The sequence below is a fragment of the Microtus oregoni genome, unplaced genomic scaffold (assembly GCF_018167655.1).
Source record: "Microtus oregoni isolate MIOR12 unplaced genomic scaffold, Mior012 000001F_ref0000356, whole genome shotgun sequence".
Classification (NCBI taxonomy): domain Eukaryota; kingdom Metazoa; phylum Chordata; class Mammalia; order Rodentia; family Cricetidae; genus Microtus; species Microtus oregoni.
In genome coordinates this window covers 54,445,457-54,470,857 of record NW_024543060.1, presented here as the reverse complement: position 1 = coordinate 54,470,857, position 25,401 = coordinate 54,445,457, and the positions used below count along the sequence as shown (strand labels likewise).

General features: G+C 43.4%; 1 protein-coding gene across 1 annotated transcript in view; it reads left to right on the top strand.

Annotated features, from left to right (window-relative positions):
• Positions 1–1,258: 1,258 nt before the first annotated feature.
• The window catches only part of Rap1b (RAP1B, member of RAS oncogene family), a 33,787-nt gene continuing 9,644 nt past the window's right edge, over positions 1,259–25,401 (top strand). The window contains exons 1-2 of the mRNA XM_041672647.1: positions 1,259–1,411; positions 24,806–24,887. Coding sequence (XP_041528581.1) covers positions 24,831–24,887 — 57 coding nt within the window. The 5' untranslated portion in view covers positions 1,259–1,411; positions 24,806–24,830. The remainder of the gene's footprint in view (positions 1,412–24,805; positions 24,888–25,401) is intronic.

Below are 25,401 nucleotides of genomic sequence, written 5' to 3'. Positions count from 1 at the left end.
CCTGTGTCCTGAGGCCAGCCATAATTCATTCAGATCCACTCACTTAGCCTAGGTCATCTTAGTTGTCAATTCTTAAAAAAGAGTGACATTATACTCCCCATTTCTCTTCCAGAGTTTGTAAAAATTTCCAGAATAATTTGAATAGTGCCCAGCTCAATTGCCTACTTTCCTCCGTAATTTCCTCTCTAATTGTTTTCGCCCATCAGAACCTGTTCAATAACTGGCCTTGGTGGCTCACGCCTTTAATCCCAGCACTCCAGAGGTAGAGGCAGGTGTATCTCCACGAGTTCAAAGCCAACCTGGTCTACATAGCAAGTTCAGGCCAGCCAGAACTACATAATAAGGTGAGACCCTGTTTCAAAAACAAAGAATAGAAACAAACTCTTCAAAACAAAGCTCTGATGGGGCTGGTTCTCTTATTAAAGGTGGTAGTGTGAAAAATATTCTAATGATTAAGTCTATGTAAGTTCTTGTGCTCTTTGGTACTAGACATTTTTGGCCGGTGCTTTCCGGAGTCACATCATAGATTTACACCTATGAATAATCTATAAAGTCACGAAGGCGCCCCAGGCGTGCACTTCAATGAACCACTTATTTTAATTTTATAAACAGGGTTAATTTAGGTACCGGGAATAAGCATGCTTAGGTATCATCCATTTGTGAATTGTATCTGCAGAGTAATTCGGACAGTTGGCCCTGGTTAAGACACGGCAGGCTGAAATACTTGTCAAATCCAATGAAAGGCCAATTGAAAAATGAAAACTGCCCTGGTCGGGCTCTTTCACTGCGCTCTGGGAGTGGGGACTGCAGCTCTGTTACTTCTCCAGCTACTTTCCCCAGCACAAAGGACCACGCGAACACCAACGGCCTGGGGGCGTTGGCGACGGAATTCCAGTGTGCACTCGGAGGCCCCGCGACCGCTTCGGAGGGTTTCTAAGCCCTGAGCTCCCCGTTATCCGCTGGGGTCGAGAGGATGCGCTCCGTGGAGGCTGACTCCCGACTGTGTCGGACAGTCAGCAGGCGGAGGCGAAGCTGATCGGAGCACCCCGAGGGCGCTGGCAGGAACGGGGACCACGGCTGGGGCCGGCCGGCCAGAGACCAGGCGAGGCCCAGGACGAGGACCAGCCCGCCGAGGCCGCGCCTCCTCGGCCCGGGGCCCCGCCCCCGGCCCCGCCCCTTCCCGGGCTGCGCTCCTGCGCGCCCCGCCCGCGGGCGGAAGCGAGAACGAGGCTGAACGCCTGACGTCAAGGCGACACCGCCAAACCTCGCCCAGAGTCAGGCGTGGAAAGCAGCCTGAGCGGCGGAGGCGGCGGCGGGCGGCGGCGGCAGAGACCGCCGTGGCGCCGGGAGCAGCGAGCCGAAGGGAACGCGGAGCGACAGCGACGGCGGGGACCCGGTGACAGCGCGAGAGGTTAGCGGAGCGCGTGCGTGGCGGTGGGGCTGGCGCGGGCCGGCTGGAGGGGGCCGATGGGGGGCCGCGCGGGCCGGGCGGGGCGGCCGGGGTGGGGGGAAGCTTGCACGGCGGCGACGGTGGCCCGGGCGCGCGGCAGGTGGCTGCGGGGTCCCCCCCCCCCCCCCGCGAACCCCTCGCGAACCCCTCGCTTCAGCGGGCGAGCCGCCTCGGAGCGGCCGGGGAGGAACCTCAGCCGCGGCGGGGAGCAGCGCGCTTTGCGGAAGGGGTCAAATGTCTGAAATATGGCGGAGGAAGTGAGCGCCCGAGGAACCCCCAGCCGCCGCCCGCGGCACCGCAGCCTTCCTCGCCGCGCCCCGATCCCCGATCCCCGCCGCGGGGTGGGTGGAAGTTAGAGCGGAAACCAGAAAGTTGTCCTTTGCGGACACCCGGGGTTTCTCCCAGCTCCGGCCCGGGCGGAGTAGCGTTGATAGGGGTGGGGGGACCACTCCCCGGCGCCCCGCGGGCTCGAGCCTGACAGGGAAAAAGTTTGCCCGGATCGTGGCTGGCTTGCTTCATTTGTTGCGGGAAGTGGCCGAAGGAAGGCAAGGGAGCGAGCCCCACCTAGTCTGGCAGCCGCCACGGTGCAGAGACAGAGAAAAAAATGTTAAAGGGGCCTTTCCCTTCGTCAGCAAGAGGAAATCTCTTTTCTCTCTTGCAGAGAGAAAATCCAGGAAGTCTGTCCTCTTCTCCTTTTTTCGACATCTCGATATGTCTGATTCTGAAACTGACTTATCAGCGCCCTGAATTTTCTTTGAAACTACTCCCAGGGAACTGGGCCCTCCGGATTTTCCATGGGGTGGAGGAAGAAAGATCTTCCCTTCGGAGTTTGAGCGGATGGGCTTGCTTTTCTTTCGCTTGCCCCCTCCCACCCTCCCATACTTCAGAAAGACATTTTGGCCCCGCGACTCCTGACTGGTGTCAATACAAGCACTTCTTTATTACAGAAGTGGGAAATCGCATTTTTACTGAGTTGAAAATTGACATTATGGTGAAGGCTGGACTTTTAATATTTTAAATTAATATTTAAATTGTTGAATGTTTGCTTTGCTGACAGTGTGTATTGATATAGACCGAGTGCTTCTAACTTGTAAATTCATTTTTTCAGTTTTCTTTTGTATAATTAGAACGTTGTTGAGACTTGCCTAAAAGGAATTTCTCTTAGCAAGAAGTAACTTAATTGAATGGAGAGATTCTTCTCGTTTAAAGCTCTTATCAATCTAAGAGCTAACTTGGAATCTACGTATTAAGTCCTTATAGAGTCATGGGACTTTTTAAGGGCTGGAAAGGGACTATTTAAATCTGGTCCCACCCTGTCATTTTGTGGAGGAGGAAACTGAGGCCTAGAACAGGTAAGATAACCTGAGTCTGCTGATTTGTAAGGCAGTGGTTTATCCATAAAAGAACCCACAGGACGAAATGTGGCATTGAATGGTGAGTTAAATCTTGCAAATCTTTTTAGTCCTATTATCCGCTCCTCTCCAAGCTAGAGCGCCTTGGTTAGCTAAGTGTGGATAATGGCGGTGGATGGTGTCGTCCCCAGGTTTAAGTTAGAGGAAGTTAATACTCTGGGGAGGAAATAATTTTTACTTAAAGACACGGACTCCCTATTGACGGTCTTGTTTGAGCTTATCCACACTTGTAATCTCTGTAGTGCACTATGTTCCCTTGTACTCTCGTGTTGACATTCTCGGTAGTTTAATAACCTTATCTATGGAAGCCACAAAGTAAATTGCTGAAGGACATACAGCTATTTGGGTTTAATGTGCCTGGTATCAGAAGACTGCTGGAGGACGCAGTGCTAAGCTGTGGTTCGGGGCGCGGAGATGACGGCCATGTCTTTCCCCTTTTTCTAACTTATCACTCTTCCCCTCAGTGGCTTGTATCACTTCCTAACTTCTGTTACTGCTGTGTATTTTTATCTATTCTACTGAACTGTAAAGTCCAAGGACAGAATATATTCTTTTGTGTACCTCAAATGACTAGCGTGTTGCTGTTACATAGATTCTCTCAATGGAAGTTAAGTGGAGTTAAATAAAAACATCACAACGATAGGAATTAATTCTGTCATGTGTATTCTTAGTTCCTCGGGTTTTACCTGAGCACTAGTGATGTTTGGGACTTAAATTTAGAGGAATTAAATGGAAAATTCAAAGAGACTGAAGAGCACAGTGTAACTTTGAAAAAGAATTACTTGTACATTGTGTTTGGGCTCACTCACTTTACAAATTGATCATTTTATCATTGGTCATTTATAATGATTCCAGTGTTTCCTTTTGACCTACAGAGAAAGTGAGCCCTCCCTCGTGAGCCGTTTGCACCTGTAATCTCAGCAGTTCAGAGGTTGAGGTAGAATGATTGCCGTACATTAAAGGCCTGGACTAATGAAACCTTTATAAGTAAATACATAAATAACTTAATCTACGTTTATGGAGATCTTTGAAAGATTTTGCCTATGCAGAGTTTGATGACATGTAACTGTACTTGCTGTTTTAAGTGTAAAGTCTAAAATTGAGATCGAAATCTCATGTTTAGCGCTCTTTGCTTTTTGTTTAGGCACTTTGATAAATATTTATTGAATGAAATTAACTTGTGAAATAAGATCTGAGAAAACTTAGCAGAGTTTACCTCTCTCCTCCCCCAAAGTGTGGTTTGCATTTGGTGTTTTATTGTTGACTGTCAAGGAGATGTTACTGACTTCACGTGTGTGCTGTAATACATTTTCAGGGGTAGATGTTAATATATAATGTTTGGATTTGAACTGCTACAAGGTTAGTTTAGTGTTTCTGCTCTAGTCAACGGCTATCTCTATAGCAATGATGTCATGTCATCACTGTAGAGTTCGTTCAGATCCATCTTTCTGCTGGGGATGCGGCTTGGTGGTGAGAGGTCCAATCTCTCACTGAAAATAGCAATTACTCTTCAGTTGTCCAAGGCTTGTTATAAAGTCATAACTAAATATACTTTGTGTTTTTGATCTGGTTTGTCTATGAAGGATATGTGTGTTGTTTTGTTTCTATATTTGTTCTCTTTGTTTTCTCATTTTTGTGGACATAGATTAGGCTGACGTTTGTACTGTTTGTCTTTTCAAACTGAACTTTTTTTAAATAAGAACAATGTCTTAAACCATGGCTTGATGCATTGTAATACCAGATAAAATTTTTATTTAACATTGTGCTGTCTCGTACTGAAAGTTGATCTTCTCAGTAATTGTGGCTGTTTTGCACTAGTGTTGAAAGGTTCTGATTAGCAGCTGAGGGCTAAAGTCTTGAAATTAGTTCTTTAGAAATCTCAAGGATACAGTGGAAGAGTAGAATGAAGGGCTGGAGATGGCCAGGGGTCAAGAGTGCTTGCTGCTTTTGACCTGAATTGGATTCCTGCTGCCTCCTGACCACCTCTCTACCTCTAGCTGTTGGGGCGCCACAGCCTCCTTCTGGGCTCACAGATGCCCACCTACCGGTGTACTTCTCACACACCTGTGCTCAGGCACACACACAGAAGAAAAAGAGAAGCTAGGAGGAGCTTACTCATTTACAGTAGAAGTGTGACTTGCTTTATAATTTGTTGTCCTTTGTGTGAACTCACTTGACTGGATTCTAAGATCAATCCTTTAGCAGTAGAGTTTCTAGTTTGTAAAGTTAATCAGGATTTTTTTTTTGCCTCCTTAAAATAACAGAATTTTAGAATTCATGGAGATAAAGGATGTTACTTATTTCCCACACTTCATGAGCACTGCTGTGCTTACTCCTAATGTTCAGATTGAGGGTACACAGCAGCTTATTAAGCTTCCAGAGAGTCCTAAAACTTACAAGGAAAGAAATGAAAGTTTAGGGGTATATGGTTTTATAATTGCTTTTAAATTCTCTAAGAATATTTGCAACAGGAATTGCAAATTTTCATTCTTGTTTTTATTATACAAAAGGATAATAATATTCTGAAATATCATTTGTTGTACTTAAAATTGGTTCCATTCAAGGTGCTTGAATAGTGGACACACACTCATTTCTAGGTGATGGGTATCATTCTCTAACTACAGCCTGAGTTTGACTTTTTACTGATTCCTAAGGCTTCTGGGTGTTAACTAGTGTTTCATATCTTTATAGTTGTGCTACTTTACAGCAATGAGACTCTTCCGTCTAAGCTAGGTCGGGACTCAGGAGGTAACTTCTGGGTGAACTGTTTCAGGGATGGGGGTTACAGATAGATAGCCTGCTGGGGATGTTAGAGAGAGAGCATCACAGAGTGATCTAAAATTTATCTCAGCAACTATATATTTATAAAATTTGTTTTTCCCAGCTGTGTGTGGTGATCTGTACCTGTAACCCCAGCATTTGAGGAGGCACAGGAAGGGCAATCCTTCTGTCAGCCTTTGCTGCACAGCAAGTTCCAGGCTAACCTGGGCTATGTTTTCCTTTACTTCAGCCATAGCTGTTTTGAAAGTAAAAAGGGAATTGATTGCCTCACTGGTGGGCTATCTCTCCCACCTGTGGTTTTCCTTGTTGTCTTGTGCGATAGGAAAAAAATAGGAAAGCCATGTTCTGCCCACTTATAGTTTCAAGTGGACTTGGGAGGACATAGGAAGTAGTAGCTACAATTGGGCTCTAATTGCTTGTCTTCTGAAGTTTATCCTCACACATTAGAATATATTTTTCATAGTCATCATCATCATCACTATTGGGAGGACTCAAACCGAGGGCTTTGCACGCTGGACAAAGTACTACAGAGCTACATCCCCAGCCCTTTGGAATCACTTTGTAGTAAATTCAGGGATTCTCTAAGCTAATAAAATTAGAGGTCTTGTTAAAAAAGGAACAGTATAGACACAAACGACTACTGTGTTACAGATACAACATCTATGATTTTGAGGTAATGAATTAACTTCTCAGTGATACAACTCTGCATCTCTACTGTACAGGTAGGAAGGGGTCAGGACAAGGTGTATGTGGACCTCTACTCTTAGAGTTTCTCTAGTTTGGATGCTGCACGTTCGTATTGCTAAGATTGGCTGAGTTTTCAAGTGTTCGGCTTTACAGGTTTGGTTACAATATTTGCAGTACAGAGGATAAGAAGAACAGCACGGTGTGGTGTGCAATCTCCGCACTGCTCCGGCGCTCTGGGAAACTCAGCTTTCCACTCGGAGGCTCTCTTCTCCCTGCTTTCCTCGGCAAGATGACATGTAGATGTCGGACTTGAGTAAAGTCTCGCTTGTGAACGTTTTACACACCGTAGGACTCTTCAGGGCAGCTGTTCTCTCCGGGAGATCTGAGTGAAGGGTTGTGGAGCCATTGTTCTGCTTTTGAGAAAAGGTCTTCCTGTGTTCCCGCTCTGTCCTCAAACTTGCCGTCGCTGTCCTCCTGCTTCAGCTTTGAGGTGGCCGAGATGACTTGTGCATCCCAGACTTGAGGAGCTTTCAGTAGGAATTGTTTTGCTCAGTGGTTCTCAGAGTATGATCCAAGAGACTCTGCAGATCTGTAGATGTGCTTGGAGAGTCGGCAGGAACAAAGCTGTTAGTTACATCAATAATGCAAAGACATCCTTTGCCCTTTCCACTGTATTGACATTTATTTCTATGATGCAAGACCAGTGGCAAGCATGGCTGGAGGGAAGCGGATTAGAACTCTGGCATATCCTTCACTGCCCTGACTGTTTAAAAGGAAGAAAAAGTTCCACCTAAATGTTCTAAAGATGAATTAGGTCTTCCCTGGGTACAGGTCTTTTTAATATGACAAATAGAATGTTTGAAACATGATGGTTTCCCTCTGAAGCTAGTGATTGTCCCCAAGAAAAGTGACTCTCATGAGCCAAACCAGTTACTTGCTTTTAGATTTATTATGTTTACCTGCTTGTTTGTGTGCAGGCTGCCCTCAGAGATCAGAGTGGGTGGGTCTTCTGTAACTGGAGCTGTAGAAGGTTGGTTGTGAGCGCCAGCTGGGTGTTGGGAATTGAACCTGGGTCCTCAGCAGGAGCAATAAGTGCTTTTACTGCTGAGCCATCTCTGCCGTTCCCAGAACCACTCACTTTTTTTTTTTTTCCGAGACAGGTTTTCTCTGTAGCTTTGAAGCCTGTCTTGGAACTAACTCTTTTAGACCTCGAACTCACAGAGATCCTCCTGCCTCTGTCTCCTGAGTGCTGGGATTAAAGGCGTGCACCACTCACTTTTTAAAGGAAAAAGTTTGGCTTAAGAAAAAAAATTCCTCATCACGGGAGACAGTCCAGCTGAGAGTTAGGTACAACTTATCTTAAAGCCCAAAGGCTTGACCTACATCTTTTATTGTGGAAAATTAAATATGAAACTTTGAATTAAAAAAAAAGAATGCCTGTAATCTAGGTGTTGATGGCTCATGCCTTTAATACCAGCAGGCAGGTGGATCTCTTGAGTTCCAGGCCAACCTGTTATATATATATATGTATGAGCTCCAATACAGCTAGGGCTGCTAAGCAGAGGGAAAAAAAAACCCTATCCCCCCCCCAAAAAAGGAAGAAAAGAACAAAAAAAAGAATGCTTGATAAATATTCAAATTCAGAATTAGTATTAAGCTTTTTTAAAAGATTTTAATTGTTCTGTGTGTCTGATGTCTGTGTGGCACATGTGTTGAGTACCCATGGTGGCCAGAAGAGGGTACCTGAGACTGACGTCACAAACCAGTCTGGGTGCTGGGGATTGAAGCCCAGTCCTCTGGGAGGACAGCAGTGCTCGTAACTGTTGAGCCATTACCCCAGCCTCTGACATTCTGTTGAAAACAGCAAGCGTGCTTGTTGTCCTAAGGACAATTGTAGCAGTATCTCTGGATGATTATAAATAGCTCTTAAGCAAAAATTGGGATTTTAGAAAGCTTTTCTGGGTACTGGGCCCTTCATACTTGACAGCAGCCTCTTAGTACTGTGGGGAACGTCTTTCTTTGAACCTAAGGAACATTTGAAAGAGTACACAATGAAATGAGTCATTACTTGAAGATTTGTTTAACTATATAGCCAGTGTGTTCAAAGTGACCAGCGCTAGATACTGTAAGAAGTCTTGAGTGTCGTGGCCTTGTTTCTGAATTTTTGCTAATACAGAATTGGGTTAATGTAGTTTCTTTGTAGGCTTCTCTAGGCAGTCCATTATTTTTGATCACATAAATTTAGATAATTATTTGGTATGTCCAAATTACCTTTTGGAAAAATGCTGTTTCTTTTTCCTGTTTACTTAGGAACAATCATAGCAATCTTGTTAAACAGTGAAATTTTAGGTTTTTGTAGTAGCCTAGATCTAGCTCTATTAGCTAGATTCAGACCATGAAAGTAGGTAGAAAGGTGGATGGGTAGGTGGTGGGTGCTCCGTGAGCCAGTCTTCTTAACCAAAGGTCTAAAGTGGGAGGATCCCAAGATGTCCAGGATCTTCGACTCTCATCTTAGAGTGGAAGAACAGAGGATGTCTTTGATTTGTAGCCAGCTCACTACTGACTAGCAGGGTGGGCTAGCCTGGGAAAGTTACAGATCCTGACCTCTTGCTATCTATTTAAACTACAAAGGAACAGACTGGGGTATTCTACCATGCTTTCACAGAAAGTGGTATCTTGTTTTTTCCACATGAATAATCCTGCCAATGCAAGGCCTCAAAAAAGCTGATTAATAGGGGCAGCAAACCTGATGACTAAGAAAGAGACTTGGAGCCCGTATGGTGGGAGGAGAGAACTGACTCCTAGAGGTTGTCCTTAGACCTTCACATGTGCACACGTGTGTGCGTGCACATAAATACACACAAACTAGAATTTAGTAAAAGGTGCTCAGCTGATATGTCCAGATAGTGGTCATGTAGAGGGACCTAGGTGGGTTCAGTTCCTAGCAGCTGTCTGTAACTCCAGCTTCAGAGGCCTGATGATTTGGCCTGGTCCTCAGGTACAATACTTCACCACAGACACATAACTAAAAAATAAATTGGTTAAAAACCCTGCCTTGTTCCTTTCCCCGGAACCTTTAGTAGAAGGCAGGTTTACATGATCTGAAGAGAAACCAAGCTATTGAACAGCACTCTTTAAACAGATGGGGTTGGCTTAGAGAAGGAATGGGTGTGTGGTGTGCGGTGCCCACTTAAGGGGTTAAGTGCTAAAGGGCTTCTGCCTACAGGAGCTAATCCCAGCGGGGGAGGAAAGTTCCAGGAGCTTTGGTGCTTCTCAGTTAAGTAATTAACTGCTCAGCTGTTCTAACGGGTCTGAACTGGGGAACATACTGAGATCATATTTTATGGCCAGGACATCCAAGTTCATCACAGGTTGCCACTAAATACTGTCATGCACTATAGTTATTAACTAAAAACTGGGTAAAATTTCTTCTGTTTTAGCTATTTTATGTATTTTTGGTTTTCTCCCCATGAGCTCCCTCACTTGAATCATAGGCTTTAGTGGCTTTTTTATTATGTTATGTGTGTGTGCACGCACGCATGTATGTACTGTTTACTTTGTTTTTAAGGTTTTGGGGCTTTTGAGGTTTGAGGCAGAGACTGGCCTTAAACTGAAAATCCCCTGCCTCGCTTCCTGATGGAATTACAGCTGTGTACCACCATGGAAGGCCTTTTGCTAGCTTTTAATGACAGAAAAAGAATTTATACTATCTCTCTGGGGTGCGAAATGATACTGTTTTGGTTGTTTTGTTTTGAGATGGTGAGTAAGAGACTTCACTGACCTTGAATTTATGGCTGTCCTGCCTCAGCCTCCTGAGTGCTCAGGTTATAGATTTGTGTCATTGAGAAGAAAATGATGCCCTTCATCAGCCATGAAGGGCAGGAGAGGGGGCATGGAGTACTAGGAGGAGAGCAGGGTGCAGAAGGCTTGTGTGTGAGCGGGCGGGGCTGCTCTGCCTCAACAGAAGTGGTAGGGCTGCTGGTAAAGCCTGCGCTGCTTGGTTTCCCACTGAGGGTCCTGTGCAGATAGTAACTCTCCGCCACCTGAGAAGATGGTGTTGAGTTTTATCACTGCACACTAGAGTTGACCGTGCTTTGCTCCCCAGCAGAATCTCCTGGACATTAAACACCCAGGTGTCCACATTGTCCTTTATGTTTTAGATGATTCTTTGGAGCATAAGGATAAATCAGAGAAATTACATACTTCCTTTTTGTTTATTAAGACTATGTCTCACTGTGTAGCCAAAGCCCAGGCTGATCTCCAACTTGTCATCCTCCTGCCTGAGCCCGTCCATTGTCATTGCCCCCAGCGCTGCCGTTACAGAAGTGTTGTGTGTCTTAGGTACTTGTCAACCTTTGGTTCTGTCATTTGTTTTTATTGTTAGAGTTTTGGGTTGTGGTCGATTTTTATGTTTGGTTTGACATAGGGCCAGGCTGCCCTTCAATTTGACAGTTTTCCTGCCATGCGCATTCCTATGGACTTGGCTGCTGTGGTTTAGTGGTGTTGATGTTGATTTGTCTGAGGTTTCAGTTCTCTTGGAACTATGAATGTTGTTGACCCTTCTCTGGGAGCTTATTTTCCACTGAGGCCTTTTCTGGGCTCTCAAAGGGTTTTTAATGTCAATCAGATCTAATCTTTGTGTTTTAATATTTATATATGTATGTGCCTGTGTGTATATGTGTGAACCATGTGTGTGCAGGTGCCACAGATATCAGAAGGGGGGCGCAGAGTCCTTTAAGCGGAATTACAGACAGTTGTGAGCCACCCAATGTAGGTGCTGGAACTTGGGTCCTCATTATGTAGCCTTGGGTGGACCTCAGTAGTGAACCAGGCTGACCTTGAACTCACAGAGCTCCTCTTTAGCTTCCTCAGTTCTGGGATTAAAAGTGCATATTGCCATGCCCAACTTGGATGCCTTGTTTCTACACATCTGGCTATGTATTATTGAGAGCTAATTGTTCACAGTTTTTGCGTGTTAGGATTGAAATAAATAATTTTATACAGAAGGTTTTAGCAAAGGTAAAATATTAATCACGAAAACAAATACCCAGTTAGTAATACAAGTGTTTTTGGAGCCAGAATTGGCAGGTCTTAGCTGTTAGAGCTAGAGAAGATGGTAGAAATGAAGAGGAATTGAGCACAATATTATAAGGTGGGTAGGTTTTAGATTAGTAGTGAGCCACAGTGAGCAACAATACAGTTTCTCCAACAGGCTTTATGCTGGTGGGTGTTTGTTAAATGGACAGTAGGGTCCAACAAGACAACCTAACTCCTGAAAGTTGTCCTCTGACCTCCATACACAGACACAGTAGTCCAAAGCAAATGAACTGGGTAGATGCTGCCCTACTCTAATAGACTCTGTGAAATGGGTTGTAAGACGATACTAACCTTCCGCTATAGCCCTGTTGGTGGGTATCTTCACATTGAGATGTGGGTGTTTCTTTTCTAGTGCGGTGAGGATGATAAAGTACTGTCCATGTAAGTCACACTTAACGGGTTGAATAAAACAAAGAAATAGACTCACACCAGTGTTCAGGCAAGTGCAAGGAATTTATAACAAACCAGGGTTTCCACTGGATCAGATATAAGACTCAGTATTCATTAGATTATTTACAGATTCAAAATTTTTTAAGATGGCTTAGAAAGTTTTTGTTAGTAATGTTTTCTCTGAAAAAGACATTAGAATATGGAACTCTTTCAAGCAACTGAAATAGTCTGCTGGAAATTCGGGCTGACTAGAAGTCATTGGTGGGTGTCTTCCTCGACCCCCTCTTTAGAGAGAAAACCACAGGGTGCTCCTGCCTCAGGGAGGACCCCTATGGAGGAAGGTGAGAACCGACTCCTTCCTAAAGTTGTTCTCTGACCTCCACATGCAAATCTTGTTGCATGTGTTCTTGAGGTGCAGTGCGCGCGCGCACACACACACACTGTAAGTGTAGTAGAATTTTTCTTAGATCCCTGATGTGGGGCTGGAGAAATGGCTTGTCAGTTAAGAGTGCCTGTTGCTCTTCTTAGAAAACCCATATTTAATTCCCAGTACCCACATGGTAGTTTGCAACCATTGATAACTAATTCCAGGGCATCTGATACCTTTTCTGACCCCCTTAGGCACCAGGCATGCAGGTGTTGAAGGCATTATGAAGGCAAACACTTGTGACCATAAATAAGTAAATCTAAAAAAGATTTTATTTTATTAAATCCCTGATGGAACCACCTGGTATAGTGACAGGAAGAAGTAAATAGCTGAAGTGGATACTCTGAAATTCAGCATTGCTAACAGGAAGTGTCTGCCCACTTTTTCTGTTTTCTCAGTGTGTTCTGCTGGCTGTAATAGACTAATTAAGATCTAGACTTTTTACTTGGTAAATACGCTAATATTAAAAATATGCTGACATGTATGCATGTGATTGGGGAGAATAGTAATTTTGTCTCAAATTTAGCAGGAAATGGACACTTTAAAGATACCTTTTAAAAGAATCATCTCTTTATTTATGTCTGAATGTTTGCTGGCCTATATGTGTGTGCATAGTGTAATGTGTCTGGTGCCCTCGGAAGCCAGAAGAGGGAAGCAGATCCTCTAGAAAGGGAGTTACAGATGGTTGGGAGCCACCATGTGGGTGCTGGGAGCCGAGCCTGGTCTTCTGCACTGAGCTGGCTCTCCATCCCCGAGCTGCATTCTGTTGACCTAGTAATTACGTGAGTAAGCAAGCAGGTATTGTGTGACAGCGGAAAAGAAACATTCTTTATGTCCCCAGTGACATACGATGTCCCTTTGTTTCTCTAAGTGCCCTTTAAAAGGCGTCTTGAGTAAACTAGAAATACAGAAGTGTTACATTTATCAAGCCAGTGTGGACAGGAAATGGATAGCATAAGCTGCCGATTAGATGACATTTTTGGTTTTTCGAGACAGGGTTTCTCTGTGGCTTTTTTGGAGCCTGTCCTGGAACTTGCTCTGTAGACCAGGCTGGTCTCGAACTCACAGAGATCCGCCTGCCTCTGCCTCCCGAGTGCTGGGATTAAAGGTGTGCGCCACCACCGCCCGGCTCCTCTGCTTTTTGTTTCTTAGTTCTGCACTTTTGGCAGATTGAACCAGGGAATTTCCATTAGGAGTATGTTGGTCTTCAAGTTTCCTCTGTGGTGTGTAATTGTGCAAACATGACTCCTCAACCTAAAACGGAGGCATTCTCTTGGCTTCTTGGTGCTTGGGGGCATTCGTCATCCGAAGCAAGCCATTTGCTCCTAGTTAGGTGGCCATGGGAAATGAAATAATTGTCTGTAGTCTCGTGGAAGATGCTGGTTGTAGTTCTCATTTCAGCCTTTCGCTGGAACAGGTTTTAAATGGTGTTCTTAAAAGTTTATCTATCCTTGTGTGAGGTAAAAACTGGGTATTTATATTAGCAAATTTCGTGTGGTGTTTTCTATTCGCAAAAATTGGGAGTGATTTGTTCAAAGATCCCTACTCCCTGCTCTTAACTCATAAATATATTAGTACTGATAGCCTGATGTCCCCTAGGATCTCCAAACTGGATTTAGTAGTTGCTTCAAATATGTGAGTGCACATCTGTTCGCCAGTGTCCCGAGGATGTCTTTATGGTGATGAGCAGTTACTCAAAATTCTGCACCTTTGACAGTAGCATTAAATTAGGTACCTCAAGGACTATAATGGGCTTTCTCCCCCCCCTCCCCGCAAGACTTAATGTAAGCTTAAATATGAATGGTTATTTAAGTTATAGAAGAACTGATAGATGGAGATCTGAGGAATTAGGACCACCTCTTTGCAAAGCAAACCATAGTTCATGCTGTCTGTTGGACAAGTTTCCATCTTGATTTGCAGAAGTTTCCTTCCTGTTGTTCCTTTGCCTAAACCACAGTAGACCTTCCAAGTAAGAACATACTCTTCCCTTGGTTCCTTTGAGTGCGCATTGCTCTCAAACGTACATAGACGTTTGAGCTGAACACCAATTTGCCACCGCTACAGTGATATGCAGAATCTCCTCTCGCCTCTTTCAGGGTCTCACCGCCTGTAAGGCAGTGGTTCTCAACCTGTGGTCGCAAGCCCTTTGGGGGTACATATTTCAGATATTTACAGTTCATAGCAGTAGCAAAATTATAGTTACAAAGGAGCAACAAAAATAACTTTGTAGTTGGGGTCACTACAACATGAGGAACTATATTAAAGAGTCTCAGCATTAGGAAGCTTGAGAGCCACTGCTGTAGGGCCTAAGTCTGGTGAGCCTCGGTGATGGACAGGATAATAATGTAGGCTTTGTTGGCATGCTGTCCTCATCAGGGCCATTCAGTTCTGCCATTTTTGCCTGGTGATAACCATAGATGAGACACTGAATGAGCGTGACTGTGTTCCAGTTAAGTTGTTTTTAAACACAGCCAGCAGCTACTGGAGATGCAGCAAGTCCTAGGACCCATCCCTCAGTGTCTTTTCTGTTCCAGGCTATGCTTTCAGTTTTAGTTATACAGTAATGAACATGACACATGATCCTAGGCCACAGGCTATTTACTTACGTCTTAACTTTGTTTGAATGCATCTGGACAGATTCAAGACACACAGCCTGAAGGAAATTTTATCCAATATTCAATTCATTCTTTTGTTTATTTGTTTGGTTTGGGCGACAGGGTCTTACTTTGTAGTCCTAACTACCTGGAACTGAAAAAGATCCTCCTGCCTCTGCTTTCTGAATGCTTAGATTAAAAATCATGCACCACTATGGCTAGCCTCCAAGGTAGCTTCAGATGAGGTGGGGAAGCCTGCCACTGCATGTGAGACCTTAGGCGAGTACAGTAGGTGCTGTGGTCTGTGGTGGTGTAGCTCACCGCAGCTCAGTGTGCTTTAGCCGTCGGCGTCTGTGTGTCAGGAAAATAGCCTACATGTGCATCTGGTGTTATGTTCTTTGTACACAATAGGCAATCAAGCCAAATAATACTGTTGATAAAGCTGAAACACCAGTTTTCTTACGATTCCTTTTATATGGTATATTGTTTATGGTACATTACTTTGGTTTTCATCATAAAATGGGTTTTGTTTCCAGCCAAGGCTCACATTAAAAGCAGCCCACATACTAACCTTACTAGGCGCACATATTGCTCTAGGTGTGGCGTTCGTGGCCTCCTGTTACTGACAGCTCGGTTTTTAAGTGTCTTCTGTTTTCTCAGCATGGCCTCTACCCTCAGATTGTCTAGTGTGTTGCTCCTGAGTCAGAGCCCCTGAGCACTTTTCACAGGGGAGTTTTCCTGTCTCCCTGAAAATACTTTGTGCTTTGCTGTTTCTTTCCTCTCCCTGTGTATCCTGTGCGCTCTGAAGAGTTCTAATTCCATGTTGGACTTCCTCTGCTACCTTCTCTTTAAAGCAATTCCTGATTTCCATTTGAACTCTCATCAGACTTTGTGTCTCTCATAATATATGCCCCTCCCTCTTTGGTGGCGCTATGGCTTGAACCCAAAGCCCTAACACTAGCCTATAATCAAGCAGTGAGCCACATCCCCAAACTGTTTTCTGTGTTTCTTGTCTTTTCCTGCAAAGCTTCTTGGGGGCAAGTATGTTGTTCCCCTTTATAATTAAGAAATACAAGATGAAGCAAATGCCTATCAAGATTGACTTCCTTTTATGCTGTAGCCATCTTTTCATGTATCATTGTTAGTGCACTTTCCATGGAAGTGTAACACCCAGTAAGTAGTGGTTGATTGTAGGGGGCACTGAGGCACTCTGGCTTTTAGATTTCTAATGGAATATTTTAGATTCTTGAATGTTCAGATAAAGTACACTTAATCCGTTTACTCTCCCATTTAATGGTCTGTTTACATGTTAGGTATATTCTGGTGGCTTTTCTAGGAAGTGTTCCTCAGAATTCTTAGTTGGGAGCTGTCGGGTGATACTTCAGTCAAGTATGAAGCAGCCAGAAATTTACCCTTCTTTCTTTCCATGGTGGCTTACTCATTGGCCACAGGCATACAGAGACTGTAAGTGGTGTATAAGAGAATCTGTACCTACTCATTCCTCTGCCTGAATTGCCTTATATGTGTTTCTGCTGTATCAGTCATAAAGTAACAAAGTTAATTTCACTCCTCACTAGCAGATATATGACGTAGAAAAAACTAGCTGCTAAAACCTTTGCAGATTATATCAGCAGATAAGACAAAGTTGGGACTAGAGAGCTCAGTGGTTAAAAGTACTTGTGGTTCTTGGAGAGGACTTGGGTCTAGTTCCTAACATCCACATGAAAGCTCACAACTCTTGTTCCAGGGCACCAGAACCCATGTGATGTGCATATACTCGGGCAAGCAAACATTCACACACACACACACACATAAAATAATAAATCCTGAAGAAAAAAGGACCAAGAAGGACATGACTGCTCTTAAACATGTGCTTACTACACCTGGTAGCCTTGTCAGAAGCAGAATCAGCACTTAAATATACTGGTCCAAGTGTCCCGACTTATACCTGTAGTCTCAGAGCACCAGTGGTTAATTAAGGCAATGAGGATAAGGACTTAAGGCTAAGAAAGGCATGAGGCTCTGTAAGGGAGGAGAAAAGGTCTGGGCAGTGGTGTTGAACATCTTCAATCTCAGCACTCGAGAGGCAGAGACAGTCTCTTGAGTTCTGAGGCCAGCCTGGTCTACAGAGCAAGTTCCAGGACAGACAAGGCTAAACTCTGTCTCGAAAAAACAAAACAAGCCGGGCGGTATTGACACACGCCTTTAATCCCAGCACTCGGGAGGCAGAAACAGGCGGATCTCTGGGTTCTAGGCCAGCCTGGTCTATAGAACTAGTTCCAGGACAGGCCCCAAAGCTACAGAGAAACCCTGTCTCGAAAAACAAAACAAAGAAAAAGAAAAGAAAGGACGGAAGAGGCAAAAATAAAAAATATGCGTAGTGGTACATGCTTGTCATCCTAGTACTCCAGAGGCTAAAGCAGGAGGATAGAGTGTTTCAAGTCAGCTTGTCTCATACAAAAACATTTTATCCTCCTCTGGTCACAGAAATTCAAATATATAACAGACTTGTGTATTTATTTAATCTTTCCTCTGTCATTCTTTGTCTGGAAAATGAGAAGTGTTTGCAAGATGGTGCAGCGGAGAACATAGAAGATACTCCGGCAAAATGAATCAGACTCAGTAATGGGAAAAGAGGGAAAAATCAGTGAGAATTACCTCCTTATAGACTAGTTCCTTTAGAATTGTATGCTTTTTGTTTTGTTTGTTTCTTGAGATATAATCTAATCCATACTGACCTTAAACCCAAAATCCTCCTGTCTCTGCCTCCTACATAGTGAAATTACTGGCATGCCACCACGTCAGTTGTAGCCAAAATAATGTATTTTAAAAACCCGTGTATGTTGTGGGTAGTCATGTGTGTGAGTCCAGGCGTGAGTGTGGCACGCCTCCACACATGGAGGTTGGAGAGCGGCGTTGGGTGTCAGTCCTCACCTTCCATCTCGTTTACAGATGGAGGAAGCCACAGCTCCCAGCCTTTGGGTCACACCTAATTACCCACATGCCATCTCCCCAGCTCTGCGTTAGAGTTCTTAAGTGTTTCAAGTTTCAAGCACTATAAACAGCCATCTATAGATAGACTTTTTTTTTTCTTTTTCATTTTTCGAGACAGGGTTTCTGAGTAGTTTTGGAGCTAGTCCTGGAACTCACTCTCTAGCCGAAGCTGGCCTTGAACTCAAAGAAATCTGTCTCCCTCTGCTTCCCAAGAGCTGGGGTTAAATTAAAGGTGTGCGCCACCACTGCCCAGCTATATAGAGATAGGATTTCTAAAACTGGCAAATTAATATTTAAACTCCAGAGAGGAGATTCTGTTAGTCCAATTTTCTGATAAGGAAATGATACACAGAGAAAGGTCAAGTAGCATGGCAGAGGTCATGCCCCATCCAGACAGTCGGGTCTTAACTGTTGCTGCATTGTTCCAGTATATCATACAATTAAGTATATTCCAGTTATCAGAATTATACTCCGCAGATAGCGTGTTTTGAGTGAATATGCTCACCTGTAGAATTTACACCTGAGTCTAACAAAAGAAAAAAAAGATTTTTGTTTTTGCTTGGTTGGTTTGGTTTTAGTTACTGCCTGGCTTACCTAGCACTCACCTGAGAAGTCCTGTAAGAGATTGGCCTTTTGTATTTGTCAGGTTGCTGATAATTGCTGTGCTCTGGTTAGTGTATTTCTTATGATCACGTACTGAGCGAAAAGATGGCTACTGTAATAAAACTGGAAAACGTGTTGATTTTGTTACTGAATATATGTCAGTGGAAGATTTGGCAGGATCGATTGGGATAAGCTTTATTTACTGGAATTATTAATACCCATGAAAAGGGCAGGGGAGACTGTCTCCCCTATTTGAAATATTAAAATGGTCAGAATAGACAGAATGCTATAAGCAGCTTCCTACTGGGTTGTTGCTTTGTTTGTTGTGTGTTTTGTGTTGTGAGACAACCTCACTCTGCAGCCCACGGGAGCCACAAACTCACACCAGTCCTCCTTGCCTCAGCCTCCCAGGGCTGAGATTTCGTGGCTAGAAGTTTTCTTTTTGATGGGAATTTGGGCCTCTTTTTTTCCTTGAAAATAATTTTAAAATCTGCTCAGGTCTGAGTTTTTACCATACCCAGCAGGTTAGGAATAAGACTGTGGGAAGAGAGCGGAGAGCTTGGTGACGAGACGCTACTTTGGGAGTTGGAGGCGGGGAGAAGTCAGGTTCTTCACTTGCAGACCTTGTTCAGTGGGAGAAGCCCTGTCCTTGACTTCAGGAACTAGTAGTTAAGGGTTTTACATAGCCCTGATAATTTAGGAGGAGAGTGAGAACTAAACAGCCTGAGGGTAAGAAAACTGCTGTGCTTGTTACCAGCATTCTGGGGGGGGGCGGGGTGTGACTCTTTGACATAGTGTTTTCACTGGGAGAATGTTAGGCCTTTCAAATGTTGCTTTTCAGTGCTGGAGAAATGGCTCACTCATTAGGAACACATACTGTTCTGGCAGAGGACCTGATTTCAGTTCCCAGCACCCGCACCAGGAAGCTCACAACTGCCTTTAACTCCAATTCCAGGGCATCTGACTTCCTCTGGCCTCTTCGAGACACACACATGTTTACATGAATAAACAACAATAGTAAATATTTTTTAAATGGTTGCTTTTCAGTTTTCAGACTCTTTTCCTGATGCACTTGGTGTATTTATTATAAAATTTAAGGAGTGAATTTGAATCTAAGGGTATACTGCACATACCTGCAGAACATGAAAGCTGTTGGTTTCAACAGTGCTCCTGTTTTAGGGTGTTTCTTTTCCAACTAGACTAATTCCTGGAAGTCAAGTCTTTAACACCAAGATCTGTGTGATGCTTCTGCAGTTGGGATTCACGGTATCTCTTAATACTAGATGTGAACAAAATGGGAGTTTATCTACTGTAAAAGGAAATAATTGGTTAACTTCTCAAAGCCTCAATACAGACTCTTTGTTGGAATTGTTTTGGTTAGGTTGGGTTGGGTTTGTTGGTTGGTTAGTTCTTTTGTTTTATGTTGTTTTGAGACGTGCTCACTGAGTGGCTGGCCTGAACCGCTGTTGTGTAGCCCAGGCTATCCCACTGAGTCTGATGTTCTGAAACAGGCTCTAGCTGTGTGACCCAGACAAGCTTCAGACTCACTGTGCTCCTGTCTCGGTGGCGGCGTGTAGAGTAGAAGGATGCGCAGCGAACTGCAGCACCCAGTGTGCTACTGCACTGTGCCCCGGCCTCTAGCTAAGCACTCGATTCCTTAGGTAATTTTACACCACACACTAAACACCAAAATGATCCAGATCTTTGTTTCCTCTGGTTAGTGTTGGTAATGACTGTTGGTCAAGGCTTTTATCAGGAATGAGGTTCTTGTTTAAAATCTGTCCATCAACCCTGTGAAATTGGTTATAGTCTGTATGTCACAACTTAAGGTACATGTGTGACTTCCCTCTGGTAAATTACGTAGATAGCCAGTTCTGTGCTCCAGACCTCTGCATTTCATTTTCTGCCATTCTGAGCTAGAAATTAGAATGTCTAATGTATATAAAGAAAAGCAGCCACGTGACTCATTCACTGTCCTAACTTTGTTAAGGAAGTACCAAAAAATATCACTGGAGTTGTTTGAAATATAGTGTTGTTTATGATAGTTAAACATGGATCAGCCTTTTTTTTTTAATTCACTTTATTTTTTCTTTTTCTTTTTCTTTTTTTTTTTTCAAGACAGGGTTTCTCTGTGGCTCTGGAGCCTGTCCTAAAACTAGCTCTTGTAGACCAGGCTGACCTCGAACTCACCTGCCTACCCGATTACTGGGATTAAAGGCGTACACCACCACAGCCTGGCTGCCTTTATTTTTTTTTTTAAGATGAAACTATTTATTTACTTTCCAAGATAATTTTATGATTCCTTTTTGTCTACATTCTATCAGGATTAAAGCATTCCTTTTTTTTGAGTGTGTATGTAGGGCGGGCTGAGGAGACGGCTCTAGTGGTTAGGAGCACTGGCTGCTGCTCTTCCAGAGAATCTGGCTTCAGTTCTCAGCACCCACACAGAAAATGCAGGAAAAACACCAATAAACATAAAAGTAATAATAATAATTTTTTTAAAAAAAGAATGTGTATGTATAGGTTTCCATGGAGTCCACAGAGAACTGGAGCTGTAGGTGGTTGTGAGCTGCCGTGTGTGGGTGCTAGGAACGAAACTGGTCCTCTACAAGAACAGTGTACACTCTTACCCACATCTCTGCAGCCCCTAGTGAAGCGTTCTTAAAAATAGTTTCACAGTTTTTAAACAACATAATGTGATAACTTTTAAATTTCTTAGTTCGCTTTTCTCCCCGTGTTTGGGGGACTTTTCCTTTATTTATTTATTTATTTATGTATTTATTTATTTTGGGTCAAGGTCTCACATAACCAAGGCAGTCCTTGAACTAACTATATAGGGTGAGCTTGAACTTGTGGTCCTCCTCTTTTACCGGCAGTGTGCTAGGATTATGAGCCTGGACCACCGGAAGCCACTTTTCTGGTGTTGTACTTTCGTGTGTGTGTGTGTGTGTGTAACCTCTTACACAGTCAGTTCAGTATCTTCATTTGGGGTGGAAGTTGAAGATAAATGTATTTCCTGAGAAAGCCTCAATGCCCATGCCCTAATCTGAAATGAGAAGAAGGGCTTTCTCTGTATGAACCATCCTGGAGATCAGTGGGCTACCAAGCCAAGAGGAAGAAGAACATGTAGACCTTTGTATCTTCCTTTGGTTGGGTACCCAGAAATCTCTATAATATTTGAGAAATATACAAAAGCATATTGGGAAGCGCTTTCTCATTATGTAGACAGAGCCCACTTGCATTTGTCTGCCTAAGTGTGTGTATGTGTGTGCTTGAAAGGCTGAAAGAGGGTGTCAGATCCCCTGGAACTGGAATTGCTAAGGGTGCTGGGAACTGTACTCGGGTCCTCTTTAAGAACATCACGTGTTCTCAACTACTGAGCCATTTTTCTAGCCTCTATTTGAAAAGGCATTTTATTCTAACTGTGTTTGTGCCCGTTGTGCTGTCCTGGAACTCTCTGTGTGGACCTAATTGTCCTGCCTGTCTTCTGAGGGTTTGAATAAAAGGTATGCACCATTACACCCAGCTCAAAAGAGAAAGAACAAACTATTGATGGACACAAGAATTGGATAAATCTGCCTTATTATACCAACGAGCATGACTAAATAGGATTGTAAGTTCAGAGCTAACCTGGCCTATATAGCAAGGGCTTTATTTATTTAGTTAGTTAGTTCTTTAGTTGCCATTTTAAATTGTGACTAGTATATCCCTAAGGGAGATTCATAGGTTTCAGTTTGGGGAATATCGATCACCTATCTTGGTGCTTTTAACAGCTTTGTTATATAAGGGGCTAGCTAGGTTGGTAGAACTATGGTGTTCTAGAACATGTCTCAACAGATTCCTAAAGTCTGCAGCCCATTTCTGAGGCAGAAGGAAATGTAGCTTTGACAGTGTTTTCATGACATGAAAATATTACTACAATCAAGAAAAAGTGCCTTGTAATAATTAAATGCTTTAAGTCTTAATGGGGGTATGGATTATATAGATGTTGGCATATAGCAAAATTCATGTAATACTTAAGATCTACATGTTTAACTGGATATAATATAGTCCCATAAATTAAAATGTCTTGAATGTTTTAAAAGATGAATAAATGTTTTCCTTGAGCTAGGCATGGTGGTTCACACCTCTAATCCACCCAGCATTGAGGAAGCAGAGAATCACCTTTGAGTTCAGGGTCATCCTGGGCTGGAATGAGACCTTACTGCTAATAACCAAAAGAGAAAAGGTGTTTGCTAACGGATTGTGAGGCTCCTTGACAAGCAGATGTTAGAAGACAAAATAATTGCAAGCTGGTAACACAATTGTCATCATCAGAGTCTTGTGAGACAGTGGAGTTCGAGCATACCCCCCTTCTGCCTAGACTGGTTATTGCAACACTGAAGGTTATAGCCTGGGCCTCTGTCTCCATCCATTCATATAGAGTAGTGGATGAAAGCCAGACAGTCCAGGCCAAAACAAAACATGGGAGACAAAACTTATCACAGAAGTTTAAGTAGCTAAAAAATCAAGCTAATGACAAAAATACTAACCATTTGGCACAATTCAAAGTGTTATGCAAAAAAAAACAGTTGCCATCTGCAAAGGCCTGCTTGGTTACATGTCCTAAGGTAGCGATCCGGCTAGATGAGCTCAAGGAGTCATGGACCTAAGGAACTTGTTGAAATAATGCCACAAGAGTCTTCAGCATGAGAAGGTAGGAAATATCTGAAACAGGAAGCATAGACATGCTATTATTGGTTACTTAAGCACAGGAACTGCCTTCCCTGGGCAGAGCTGACTGCTGATTTTATGATTTGAGGGGAATTATAAAACTTAAAGATTGACAACCTTCCAAAGGTAGGAGTAAGCTAGTGTGGCACTGTGCCTCAGGTGGAACAGTTGTTGATCAATTGGCATTCAGATGTTTGTTGTGATGTGCACCGCCGTGACACCTGCACTCCTGGGCAGGCTTACTACAGTTACCTGTCTTCACGGTTGACTGTGCTGCCCCGGCATGGAATGACCAGGACGGTACACAAATGAAATTGTTCTGAGTCCTGAGCTTGCAGGGGTGCACTGTCATGCATGGCTGATGTGTTTCCAGTCTCCATTCGTTCTTCTAGAACGTTTTCTCAAATGAGAACAGGGATTTTCTCTGTTTTGTTCACTGACTATATTCCTATACTCAGCTACTTCTAGGTGGCATGGGATGTTTGCTTCCTCTTCTTGTCTTAAGATGGCTTGAGAAAAGAGGGGTAGATATGTCGTGTTATTGTGTGAATGAATGTGAAAGCCCTTGGTGGTGTTTCTCAGCTCTCCTGTTTTTCTTCCTTTTTCTTTGGATATTCTAATAAAATTACTTACTGTTAGTGGGTGCGTCCAGATTCTTGAGTCTTAATCAATGAATTGAAGAAGTGCACACATGGCAAAGTAGCAAGGGTTGCTTCAGAAGCAAAGCAGCAGTACCAGTCAGATACGCTACCAAAGAGGAGTGGACTCTGGGTTAAGAGGCTCCAGGCAGTTGTCTCCAGCCATGCTTTGTCGGGGCTTGGAGGAAGAGAAAGAATTGGATTGCAAAGGGAATACTATGGGTGGTTTCTCTGTTTTGCTTGACAGGCTTAGATTATGTGAGTAATGCAAGTCTACTCACAGCCCACGTCCGTTCCCATATGCAATGCCCAGTTACGAGTAAGCATAAGATAGTATTCTAGGAAATCTCTAAAAGTTCACTGAGCACAGTTTGCCTTCCTGCACATGTGCCAAAACTAGTTCAGGCCAGATCTGCCCTCGTTCCCATTCCTGGACATGTACAGGAATACATTGAAATAGAAACTGTCCAGCAAACAAGACACCTTGATAGTCATTAGGGGAGATTTAGAAACTCACTCCATTGTTTGTGTGCATGTAGCTATCTGCACGCAGGGTCCTAGGATGCTGGCTTATTAGTGGATGGGGCTGCATGCCTAGTACCTGCCGGTGGGGTTTATTTCCCAGACAACGTGATGTCACAAACCGATAACCGGTTTGCTAAGGCAGAGCTAAAAGTACTGTCTGAAATCTTTATATTTTACTTCGTTACTATTGTGTGTGTGATGTGCATGTGTGGGCACATGGACCATACGTGACACATGAATGTCAGAGGGCAGCTTTGTCGTGGTGGCTGTTACCTTCCACCTTCACATGGATTTGGAGACTCAAACTCAGGTTGCCAGGCGTGCACAGCCAGTGCCGCACTGATCTCTCACACTTACCCTTAACTCTAATTCTGTAGGAAATTAATACCGTGATAACTTAGTCTAGTAATAATTTTATATAAGCCTGCTGTTCTGGCTGTCTTATAAGAAGCATGGAAATACCAAAACTTACGTTTTTTTTCTTCTTTACCAAGGTACTGAGTGTAACACGTCTGCATCATGCGTGAATATAAGCTCGTCGTTCTTGGCTCAGGAGGTGTTGGAAAGTCAGCTCTGGTAAGTCATTCTTTCTCAATGGGAGTTTTTTATCCTAAGATGTTCATTTCTACTGAGGTATTTTTTGTTTTGTTCTCATATTAGTGTGTAGCCAGTAGAAATCTTGACATTGAATTTTTAATTCTCCTGCCTCCACTTCCTGGAAGTCCGAAGTTATAGCTTTCCAAGGCCATATCCCATTTTTTGTAATGATAGGGCTAGAACTCAGAGCTGCATGCAGGTAGCAAAGCTCTCCACCAACTGAACTACAGCTCAACTTCTGTTCATATTTTCTGTTTCCTAAGACAATTTTTGCCAGGTAGACTAGGCTGGCTCTGAACATGTGACCGTCCTCACTTGTTCTGGGATTATAGGTGTGTGCTACTACATCTAGCTCTTTTAAAATATGTCTGTAGTTAGTTGTGTTTATCTGATTAAATTAGCCCATAACTTTATGAGCAATACAAGATTTTTGTTGTTTTAGACAATTGTTAGTTGTGTCTGGGTGGATAGTGTTTAAATTAATGATAACGTA